Source organism: Pan paniscus, chromosome 17 (assembly GCF_029289425.2).
Source record: "Pan paniscus chromosome 17, NHGRI_mPanPan1-v2.0_pri, whole genome shotgun sequence".
Classification (NCBI taxonomy): domain Eukaryota; kingdom Metazoa; phylum Chordata; class Mammalia; order Primates; family Hominidae; genus Pan; species Pan paniscus.
The window spans coordinates 38,931,315-38,943,299 of NC_073266.2; the positions used below are offsets into that span (position 1 = coordinate 38,931,315).

Genomic DNA, 11,985 nt, shown 5'->3' on the forward strand with positions numbered 1-11,985 from the left:
TGCAGATGTGGTTATGTTGCCTTCCAGGTGCTGCCAGGTTCCTCATCAAGGAGCTATCATATCACAACCTAGAATTGGAGAGAAACCGCCTGGAGGAGCTAGGCATTAAACGCCAGTGTGTCTGGCCTTTCATCGTCATGATGGATGACTCATGTGTCCTATGGAACATTCACAGTGTTCAGGAGCCATCCAGGTAGACTTCCAAGCTGGGGGCATATGACACAATGCTATAGACAGGACAATACATTTCTTGACTACAGTTACATACGGAAGTAAGAAAGAGAGAGACAGCTTTCCAGAGCAAAACAGTCAACCATGAGACCACCCTCACTAGAACATTTTGTGGTGACTTAGGAATCTTTTATTTAGACATTCAGTAGCCCATTAAATTCCTGGACCATTCTGGGATCACAGCATTGGTTAGCTATTAAAGTCTACTGCGGCCAGGCACAGTGGCTCATGCCTGTAATTCCAGCACTTTGAGAGGCCAAGGCGGGCTGATCATTTAAGGCCAGGAGTTCTAGACCAGCCTGGCCAACATGGTGAAATCCCGTCTGCTAAAAATACAAAAATTAGTTGAGCGTGGTGGCGCATGCCTGTAGTCCCAGCTACTTGAGAGGCTGAGGCAAGAGAATCACTTGAACCCAAGAGGCAGATGTTGCAGTGAGCTGAGATTGTGCCACTGCACTCCAACCTGGGTGACAGAGCGAGACTCTGTCTCAAAAAAACAAAAATAAAGTCTGTTGAGACACTGTGATTTATGGAGAAAGACTGCTGACATCTCAAATCAGGAGATCTGGTTTTAGCCCCAACTCTGTTTTTTGTTTATAATTTTTTGTAGAGATGTTGCCCAGTCTGGTGTTGAACTCCTGGGCTCAAGCAGTCCTCCTGCCTTGGCCTCCCAAAGTGTTGGGATTACAAGTGTGAGCCACCACACACAGTCATGCTTCTTAACTGTCTGTATGAAAAAGGAAAGTCATCTCACCTCTCCATATCTCAAGTCCATCACCTGTAAAATTACGCCTGGGCCAAAATCAGTGGTTCTCTTCCTGGGGTAGTGCCCCCTCACATTGCTAGGGGGTGCTGGTCGGGGCATCTGTGAGGACCAGAGAATGCCAAACATTTTAAGAAGTCCGACACAATAAACCCCCAAAATTCAATAGCACGACCTTTAAGCCCCTCCCAGCTCAAACACTGTGATTGTGTCCTTGTTCCTATTTTGGATTTGAAGCCAGTGAAATTTTCAAATATTCCTTATTATACACAATTACCAGAACTGGGAAGGATACCTCTATGCTTCCAACCTCTGGCTACCTCTTCTTTGGCAACTCTTTATTCATTGTTCACTTTGACACAGGCCGGATTTCCTTCTTTGCCCGAAAGTGATAAGCCCCACCCCAAAAGGCAGTTTCTTTATAATAGTGACAGGCAGTGTGAAAACTGGGCTTGACATTCTTCTCCATTTGCTAATACGAAGTAAATCAGTTAATTTTATCCTTGAGAGTATTACTGGTATATAGTAGTGTGTAGACACTTCACAAATGATCCTCTCTTCCGTAATATTTATCAACATCTTATATAAACTATATTTCATAGCCAGCCCATGGAAGTAGGAGTTTCCAGTAAGAATGTGTCCTTGAAGACTGTCTTGCAGCACATTGAAGCCACACCAAAAATTGTCCACTATGCAATCTTGGGCATACAGAAATGGAGCAGCAAGCTGACTTCTCAGAGCCTAAAGGCCCCATTCTCTAGGTGTCACGTGCATGATTTCATTCTCCTCAACACAGACTTGACTCAGAATGTGCAGTATGACTTCAACAGGTAAGTCAGGCCTCATGGATGCAGGTAATCCTGGCATCTACTGATTGCTTCTGCCCAGCTCTAGCCTCTGTAAGGCTTTTATTCGTATGTCTTCAGTTGAGAAGCTGACTCTTTATGTGGGCAAAGAGAAAGGGGGATCACAAGCCCCAAAGTGTGCCCCTTTATCACCAAACTGACCTAGACCTTAACAGGGGTTACAATGTGAAATGCTTAGAGAAAACACTTTAGCCATCTCATTATTCAACAAGAACTCAAGACACAAAAACTACTGACTCAAGTCAGTGTGTGGACCCACAAACATCTAAGATTAAGCCTCCTTCACCCTCCAGACTCAGAAGGAAATCACTTTTCCTGAATGTTAGAAGGATTCAGGGAAATCCTACTGTAGGGAAAAGGCAGCAGATGGGGATGAGCAGGGTAGCCATGGCCTTGCCTCCCAAATAAATTATGTCCAGGTTCCTACAAAACCTGAGAGGGCCAAGCAAGAAGGCAGGAACCATAAAGTCCTTATGCCAAACTTACGGTTATAGAATAGCTGCTGCTTTCACTCCTGTTTTAAATTTGACAGAGACTTCATCCTGCTTGTAGCCAGAAATTTAAAACTGGGAGCACCTCTGCATTCCTGTTTTGCCGGAGTGTATCAAATAGGAATATAGTCCTGTTTTTGCATAGCGATACCTAAAACCTGGGACAAAAATCATCTCACTTTCCCCTTCCTTGAAAGGCTGTAATGCCCAAATCAGAGTTTTTCCAGGTCAGTGTTAGGAGGGCCAGCTCCACAAAAGCATAGTTGATTATTTTAGGCTCCTAATATCTTGCCACACATTTATTTCTCTGTGTATAGTTATCATGGTTGAGATATGCCAGCAGAAGAAAACTATTGTTGTGGTTACAATTTAGGTACTTCTGTGAAGATGTTGACTTTAATCTGAGAACAAACAGTAGTGGCCTGCTCATCTGCCGCTTTAATAACTTCAGTCTCATGAAGAAACATGTTCAGGTTGGAGGGCAAAGGGACTTTATCATTAAACCAAAGATCATGGTGAGTACCGCAAGCTTGATTCAAGTGCTGAAAATAAGCACAATGATAATGACTATCTTTGTTATTAGATGTTGGCATTAAGCACTTTCTATTTTATTAGAAAATTGAAATAACACAAGGGAGGTTTTTTTTTTTTTTTTTTTTTTTTGAGACAGTCTGTCCCCTAGGCTGGATGGAGAGCAGTGGCGTGATCACGGCTCACTGCAAGCTCTGCCTCCTGGGTTCAAGCGATACTTGTACCTCAGCCTCCCAAGTAGTTGGGATTAGAGGTCCGTGCCACCACGCTTGGCTAATTTTTATATTTTTAGTAGAGATGGGGTTTCACCATGTTGGCCAGGCTGGTCTTGAACTCCTGACCTCAAGTGATCTGCCCACCTTGGCCTCCCAAAGTGCTGGGATTACAGGCATGAGCCACCGCATCCGGCCATTAGGGAGTTCTTAATGTCAAATTTTCAATCTCATTTCTGTTACTGAGACTCATCTAGAGCCAAAACATTTGTTTTGACAATCCAACAAAATTACTTTAGATGTCAGCCTTAAATCTAAGTTTCTTTGGATTTAAGCCTTAACACATCCTTCAAAGCTTTAGTTTCAAGATGGCAAACTTTACATTTTTACCTTCTTTTTTTGAGACAGAGTCTCGCTCTGTTGCCCAGGCTGGACTGCAGTGGCATGATCCCAGCTCGCTGCAACCTCTGCCTCCCGGGTTCAAGCGACTCTCCTGCCTCAGCCACCACACACCACCACATTTTTACATTCTTTATGTAATACATGAGAGAAATATAAATCAAGATGCCAGTCTGATCCTTTGCTAGAAGTTTCTTAAAAGATAGTAATAAAGATCAAAACCTGTATTACTACCCTTTTCTAAGAAATCTACTGAATGTAGTAATTCACAGCATGGGGGCTACCAGTGGAGCTTAGAAACCTCTTTGCCATTTTTTTGGTGGGGTTGTGGGGTAGAGTTAGGATGAGATAGGATTTAACCCACACACACTGTAAAAGGCTTCCGATTGGATCTCACAGTGTACCTGTTAAATGTGGTAACTTTCAGAGAAGCCTGCTTTCTTCTGCCCTCGCTGTGTGTAACTTACATTAAATCCTATTTTACTATTCCCAAGAGAAAAAAATTTTCAGGACCCTTTACTAACATACATTTGAACCTAGCACCTCTCACTGTGCTACTGCTATTATTTGGGGACTGTTAGGATACAATTCAGTGTTTCCTCACCTGTTTAATCCAGTGACAGACAAGTTTCCCATGATCATCTCGCCTCTGATTTCAGGTGTCAGAGAGCTTAGCACCCATCTTGCCCCTTCAATACATCTGTGCTCCCGACAGTGAACACACGCTACTGGCAGCCCCTGCACAGTTTCTCCTGGAGAAATTCCTTCAGCACGCCTCATATAAACTCTTCCCCAAAGCCATCCATAACTTCAGGAGTCCTGTGCTGGCCATTGACTGCTACCTTAACATCGGACCAGAGGTAAAAAGGGTGTGGGGGATACTGTGCTTACCTACATCCATCCATTTCTTTCTCATTTTAGCTGTTTACAAAAAAGGAGCCTGTGACATGAAATATCAATCAAGATGCCAGTCTGGTCCTTTGCCAGAACTTTTATTAAAGATAGTAATACAGATCAAAACTTGTATTTCTACCTTTTTGCATACTCACTTATGCAAAGGTTCACACAACATGCAATGGCAGTTTGCCCTCCCCATGCCTATTTTATCTCCACAAATGAGCCAGAGAATATACAACTCAGCTGTCAGCTCCTCTAAGAAGCCTACCTCGGTGACTTTGGGCAGCAGTTGCTTGTTCCCACTTCTCTTAACATTCATCAGATTATACTGTAATTATGTGGGTTTTTCTTCATAAAAGTGTGAGTTCTTCAAAGACATACAATGTCTTAGGCATTGTTTTAGACATACGTAAGAGGAGCTCAGTGATTACCGAACAAATAAATGTGTACCACCTGAAGCCTTTAGAGGTGGCATTTCTCCACTTCCCACCCCTTGGACTTCTTTCTAAAATTTTTCACATTTTAGTTTTTTTTAAACTGCCACTTGCACCTCCAGGCTCCTACTACTAAGCTGTCCCTTTAGAAATGATTACTGTACTACATCCTCCTTGTAAAAAATGTTTTAAAATCATAAGAAAGTAAAGTCACCTGCCAGAAGAATATTTTGGTGTACTACATTTCCTTCCAGGGCTTTTTCTTTGTATGTATTGAAAAAAACACACATATCCATACACGTACTCTTTTAACGCTAAAGTCCAACTGTATTCAGTTTTGGAAACTAATTTTTAAAATTTCACAGTGTAAACATTTTACATTCCCATTTTTATGTTTCAATAATCTACACTGTAGATTGGGTAATGAATTATAGAATTTTAGAAGTAGAAGGAACCTTAAAAACCATCAGATGTAAAGGCCAGGCATAGAAGCTCGTGCCTATAACCCAGCATTTTGGGAGGCTGAGGTGGGAGGATCACTTGAGGCCAGGAGTTTGAGACCAGCCTGGACAACATGGTAACACCCTGTCACTACAAAAAATAAAAATAATTAGCCAGGTGTGATGGCGCACGCCTGTAGTCCCAGCTATTCAAAAGGCTGAGGTGGGAAGATCACGTGACCCCAGGAGTTCAAGGTTGCAGTGATGTGATTTGTGCCACTGCATTACAGCCTAAGTGAGAGAGACCCCATCTCAAAAAAAACAAAACAAACCCACACCCACGAGATCTAATAACATCTTTTACAGTATTTATGTAAGTACTGTAAAAGATGTATGTAATTTACATGTCTGACCCAGATATTCCAATTCCCCTATCCTAGAGTCCAGGGCTCTACGTATTAACACAGTCTCAATACTTAACAACAGCTAACATTTACTGAATACTAAGTTATTTAATTCAGAAAACATCCTATGAAACAAGTACTATTGTTATCTCTACAGATGAGGAAACTGAGGTATAGTGAAATGAAGGAGACTGTTCATTGTTCCATGGCTACTAAATGGAGGAACCAGTATTTGAACCCAAGCAGACTGGCTCATGCATTTAGCCATTCCACTGTTTTAACTCCCAACTATCTTACTTACTTCTCTGTAATTTTTGCAGTTATCATCTGTTCACAGAAGCCAGATAGAACCAAAAATTTAAATTCATGCACTTTTTTTTTTTTTGAGATGGAGTTTCACTCTTGTCACCCTGGCTGGAGTGCAATGGTGCAATCTCGGCTCAGTGCAACCTCCACCTCCAGGGTTCAAGCGATTCTCCTGCCTCCGTCTCCTGAGTAGCTAGGATTACAGGTGCACACCATCACGCCTGGCTAATTTTTTTTGTATTTTTTACTAGAGACGGAATTTTGCCACGTTGGCCAGACTGTTCTCCAACTCCTGACCTCAGATGATCCATCCACCTCGGCCTCTCAAAGGGCTGGGATTACAGGCGTGAGCCACCGCACCCAGCCCATGCACTGTCTTAAGCTTCTATCCAATTGAAAATTTAAGTATATCTAAATGGAAAGCTGATCAAAAATATTTTTTATTCTCACCAATAAGGCAATCCAAACATTTAATCTTTCCTAAGTATGCTTTTTTGTGGAAGGTAGTTTTTAAAATTTGATAAAGACTCTTAAATGGAAGGGCTTGTTTCTTACTACTAATTTGTCTCCTAATAGTCCTTTATTATGAAAAATAAATAAGAGAAGCTTTAAACAGGTTAACACTTGGCACGCTACATAAAAGAGCCTGCAAAGCTTAACTAACCAAGCCATTTAAGTTAACATTGGAAAAAACTCATCTCCTTTACCTTATCCTGCAATAGAGAAAAAGGAAGGTACTGAGTCATTCTGCTGAACTGGCAGATATTTTGCTTGCTCTTGAAATGCCCATGCTATTTTTGCTTGATGATTTCAGGTGGCCATATGCTATATCAGCTCCAGACCCCACTCCAGCAATGTCAACTGTGAAGGGGTGTTTTTCAGTGGACTCCTTTTGTACCTCTGTGACTCTTTTGTAGGTGCTGATCTTCTTAAGAAATTTAAATTTCTAAAAGGTAAGTCAAATTTAGTATCTTGCTTGTAATTGCTATTGGTTCCCACTGAGCAAAATACAGAAGATAAAGATATTTTTAAAAAGCACTTGAGGCCAGGCGCAGTGGCTCACGCCTGTAATCCCAGCACTTTGGGAGGCCGAGGCGGGTGGATCACGAGGTCAGGAGATCGAGACCATCCTGGCTAGCATGGTGAAACCGTCTCTACTAAAAAATACAACAAAAACTAGCCAGGCATGGTGGTGTGCGCCTGTAGTCCCAGCTACTGGGGAGGCTGAGGCAGGAGAATGGCGTGAACCCGGGAGGCGGAGCTTGTAGTGAGCTGAGATCACGCCACTGCACTCCAGCCTGGGCAACAGAGCAAGACTCCGTCTCAAAAAAAAAGTAAATAAATAAATACAAAATCAGCCGGGCGTGGTGGCGCCTGTAATCCCAGCTACTCGGGAGGCTGAGGCGGGAGAATCGCTTAAACCCGGAAGGCAGAGGTTGCAGTGAGCCAAGATCGTGCCATTGCACTCCAGCCTGGGCAACAACAGTGAAACTCCATCTCAAAAAAAAAAAAGAGAGAGACTGGCCTAAGAACAAACTAAGATTAAACATCACAGATAATCCTTAAAATGACCTTTGAGATCAGTGAAGAAAGTGAGGTTCAGAACACTGTGCAGCATGAGAACAGGGAGAGGGGTTGTACGGGGACTGTGCATTCATTCATTCACTTATTTATTTATTTATTTAGAGACTTATTGGGGATGGGGGAGTGGTAGATTTTGCCTCCCAGGAGACACAGACACTTCTGATTGTCGCACTGGAGGCTGCTGCTTGCTGGCATATAGTGGGCAGAAGCCAAGACTGCAGGATGTTTAGATTCCAAACATCCTACAAGACACAGAACAAGGCTAGGTGTGATGGCTCACGCCTGTAATCCCAGCACTTTGGGAGGCCAAGGTGGGTGGATTGGCTGAGCTCAGGAGTTTGAGACCAGCCTGGGCAACACTGTGAAACTCCGTCTCTACTAAAATACAAAAAATTAGCTGGGAGTGGTGGCGTGCACCTGTAGTCCCAGCTACTTGGGAGGCTGAGACAGGAGAATTGCTTGAACCCAGGAGGCGGAGGTTGCAGTGAGCCAAGATTGCGCTACTGCACTCCAGCCTGGGCAACAGAGGAAGACTCTGTCTCCAAAAAAAAAAAAAAAAAAGTAAGACACAGAATAGCCCCCACAACAAAGAATTATCCAAGTCCAATAGTGCTGAGGTTCAGAAACCCTAATCTAGGAGGAACACATGAGAAACATAACATTAGTTATCACAGGGAAGAGGGAATGTGGTTGGAAGATTACTTACTTTATACTCTTAAAAATTACTGAATTTGGGCTGGGCACAGTGGCTCACACCTGTAATCCCAGCACTTTGGAAGGCCGAGGCAGGTGGATCACGAGGTCAGGAGATCGAGACCATCCTGGCCAACATGATGAAACCCCCATCTCTACTAAAATACAAAAAAAAATTAGCTGGGCCTGGTGGCAGACACCTGTAGTCTCAGCTACTTGGGAGCCTAACGCAGGGGAATTGCTTGAACCCAGGAGGCAGAGGTTGCAGTGAACCGAGATCGCACCACTGCACTCCAGCCTGGAGACAGAGCAAGACTCCGTCTCAAAAAAAAAAAAACAAAAAAAAATTACTGAATTTGCAAAACTACTTAATAAAATAAAACAATTCTGATAGATTGCTTATCCATCTGTTGGTTCTCAGATGTGTTAGCTTAGGAAATATAATCAGAGATAAAGTTCTTTATAAATTCAATCCCTGAGCCTAGGACATATTTCTGTCTTTTTTCCTGAAGGTGCTACACTGTGTGTCATCTGCCAAGACAGAAGTTCCTTGCGCCAAACAATTGTCCGCTTAGAGCTAGAAGATGAGTGGCAGTTCCGCCTCCGGGACGAGTTTCAAACTGCTAACAGCAGTGATGACAAGCCTCTCTACTTTCTTACTGGACGTCATGTATGAGCTTTTGAAGAGACCAGAAACAGCAAAAAGATGCCTAGGTGGGATGGGACAGAAACAATTTGGGATTTTTTTTTTTTCCTTTAAAGTACAATCACTGTGGAGCAAAGTGCAACATATTTGTCTAAATTCTCCAAAGAACTCCCCAAATCTGATCCAGGTCTTTGGGGACATCACTTTCCTTCAGTTCCAATTACAGGACCCTTAAATTCAGGTAAACTCTATCCTAGGCAGTTATGCAATTACTTAAGATACGGTCTGCCCATGGGATCCTGAGGAGGATATACTTTGGAGAGTGAATATGGAGTTTGCATTATTTTTTTCTATTACTATGTTAGGGGGAAACTGACTGTCAGGATTAACTAGCCTGAATGTGTTACATGAGACTCATGCCATTGGTGTGGAATTAATTGAAGATTAACGTTTGAGGCCTGAACCCTCAGTTTCTCTTCAGATCTGTACTTTGGTACAGTATTACTCAGGGGTTTGAAATGATAGAATGTAGACGATATTTGTATTTAAAAAAAGAAGTAGCTTTGTCTTTCTCTGTGCAGTGTTAGTTTAAGATTTATAATCTTCTATGTATTGAAACTTTTGGCAAAATTTCCACAGGAGTTAAAAGTTTACTATTTAAACTGAAGAAACAAATCAGTAAATGCAGAGCAGGCATTGTGTGCATTTATGCATCTTCTCCTAGCCTAATTCCTTTGCTTTACCCACTCTTTAAATGTGTTTCCAGTCTTTAAGAATATCTTATCTATGAGACTATGGAACAGTGATTAATCTTTTGCAAGAACTTAAGTCAGTTAAGAAGCTTTCAGCAGGTAACCTGCACCCACCGTTTGGTTGGAATTAAGCAGTTGGCACCAGCAAACCTAAATGTCAGGCTGAGGTTCTGTTGCAGAGTGAAACTAGTTTGTTTCCTTTCAGGGACTCAAGCAAAGCTTCCTTTAAAAGATGCACTAAATATTACCACCTTACACTGACAACGCCACAGAAATTGCCGAATTGGGAAATTGAGCCATAGAAAGAGAAATGTTTTTTTACTTAATCATCTTACCAGTGACTCTTGTGAGGAGTAAGGAAGACTCCATTAAGAGTCTTTTTGATTCATTAAAATCAGCAGGGGGTGTTTGTCCAGTATCGGCAATGGGAGGCATATGTTTCTACAGATTTCTCAAATATTTTAATCAAAAACATTATTTTTAGAAAGTGTTCTAGACAAAACTAAGTCTTAGAAGTTTACTCTTAAATTACTCCAGTTCTCATCATTGAACAATCTCTTGAGAGTTTTCTCATTAGCCCATATTTACTACTTTATCCCCACTTAAAATGGCCATTTTTACTTGAATCAATCTTGTTTGTGACCTGAAACTACTGAGGGGCCTACTAAGCCTGCATTTACTTAGAACAAATAGTGTTAATTGACCAGCTTTATTATCTTATGACAACAAGGAGTTTACAAAGCTAGTGAAAAAATGGAATGTATTAGACTAAAAATGGTTTGCAGATCTCTTGGTTTTAATATAGCTACTTATAATGCTTTAACTGTATTTGGAAGTGAACAATTCCTTTTAACCCCATTTTTAATTGTCCTTCAAAGAGGACCTGCCTTATATATGCTTTAAAAAATACTCCTTAATTTTAGTACAGCAGAATTTTTGGTAAAGAGGTATGTTTTGAAGCAGTTCGGTTTAAATATGAATGTATTTCACTTGTTCCTGTTTTGTTGAAAGGGCCTAATGCAAATAATACCAAGAAACCCACTGTCTGTGCAATATTCCAATAACATTTACATAGGGCAAATAAAATACTTGAAAGAATTCTGAAACAATTGTACCTGGGGTGGATGGCCTCTCAGGGTTTCTTCTGGCTTTATGACTTCATAGTTTAAAGAACTTTTTTTTTAAGTAGTTACATCAGATGCAGGTACTCCATTAGTTAGGGCTGCACTCTGAAAATTCAAATTATTATTATGAGCTCTTAAATACTATTTAACTCTGGAAGAGATATGCCAGAATAAAGCCAAAAGACCATCACCCCTATAATGGAGAAATTGATCTGCCTATTCTTTTCAAAGCCTATCTTACTAATGTTTGGATCTTTTAAAATCATCTTATCATCAGTATAATTCTTGAGTATGTTAGGTCCTTCTTTAAGGATAAAATTGCACAAGCACAGGACACCATGATTTGTATATATATATATATCCTAGTGTGTTCAGCTTTAAGCTTTGCAATCCCTTAGGACACTGATGTGGGATGAATGGATTCGCTAGGCCCACACAGTAACTCACCTGTAGACCTGCTGAACCTCAGCATGTATGACAGTTCACACAGGTTAATACTGAATGTAAACGAAAAACTAGAAGACAATTGTTGTAGTCAATTTTTTTTGGCTGTAATTTATGCAATTGCTTTTTGTGATTTTTAGAAAATGGGGCACCTGTGTTACTTTATTACTGTAAAATGTTCTTAACCAAAATTTGGTGAATTTCACTAGTCTACCTCACATTTTGTTAATGATTCAAAATTGTCTTGTGTCTACTGTTATATTTTTGTCCTTTGATTTAATTAATTTGCTTAATGTATTAAAGTTATCTCATCTCCCACCCCCTCCAAAAAGTTATTTTTTCTTTATCGTTTTCTGGCATGTTTGTTAAGAAAACAAGCTCCCTGACTCTGGGAATGTCCTAAAAAGGCTGGAAGTCAGTCACATTATAGGTTGGACAACCAAGATTAAAGAGGTGTTGAAAACATACATAGTAGATACCAATCTTTTATTTGACAGATTGCAACTACACTCACTTTGATGTCCTTTTGGAAACAGAACTTTGGGTTGCTAAAACTAATACAAGGTGTTATTGTTAATCTCCAGTTAAAACTTCTCAAACTTTTTGAGAGTGTCTCAAAATTGCTAGAACTATGTAGTATGAAGATGGTGTTACTGTAGTATGAATTATATCTTCTTAAAAAATTTTACCAACTTTTGAGAATAACAACTTTGTTGTCCCAGAAAAATGGCTTTCAATCTATTAATAAAGTGTAGTAAATTAAAAGAA

At 40.8% G+C, this 11,985-nt stretch overlaps 1 protein-coding gene across 8 annotated transcripts in view; it reads left to right on the top strand.

Annotated features, from left to right (window-relative positions):
- GREB1L (GREB1 like retinoic acid receptor coactivator) overlaps positions 1-11,548 on the top strand; it is a 282,480-nt gene extending 270,932 nt beyond the window's left edge. For 7 of the 8 annotated variants that reach the window (XM_063597209.1, XM_057300484.2, XM_063597213.1 and 4 more), the window contains 6 exons: positions 28-193; positions 1,597-1,824; positions 2,725-2,866; positions 4,153-4,353; positions 6,789-6,927; positions 8,764-11,548. In XM_063597209.1, the coding sequence (XP_063453279.1) occupies positions 28-193; positions 1,597-1,824; positions 2,725-2,866; positions 4,153-4,353; positions 6,789-6,927; positions 8,764-8,927 (1,040 nt within the window). In that variant the 3' untranslated portion in view covers positions 8,928-11,548. Of the gene's footprint in view, positions 1-27; positions 194-1,596; positions 1,825-2,724; positions 2,867-4,152; positions 4,354-6,788; positions 6,928-8,763 lie in introns of those variants that run through there. The other variant, XR_010110104.1, reaches the window with a different exon arrangement.
- The last annotated feature ends 437 nt before the right edge of the window (positions 11,549-11,985 follow it).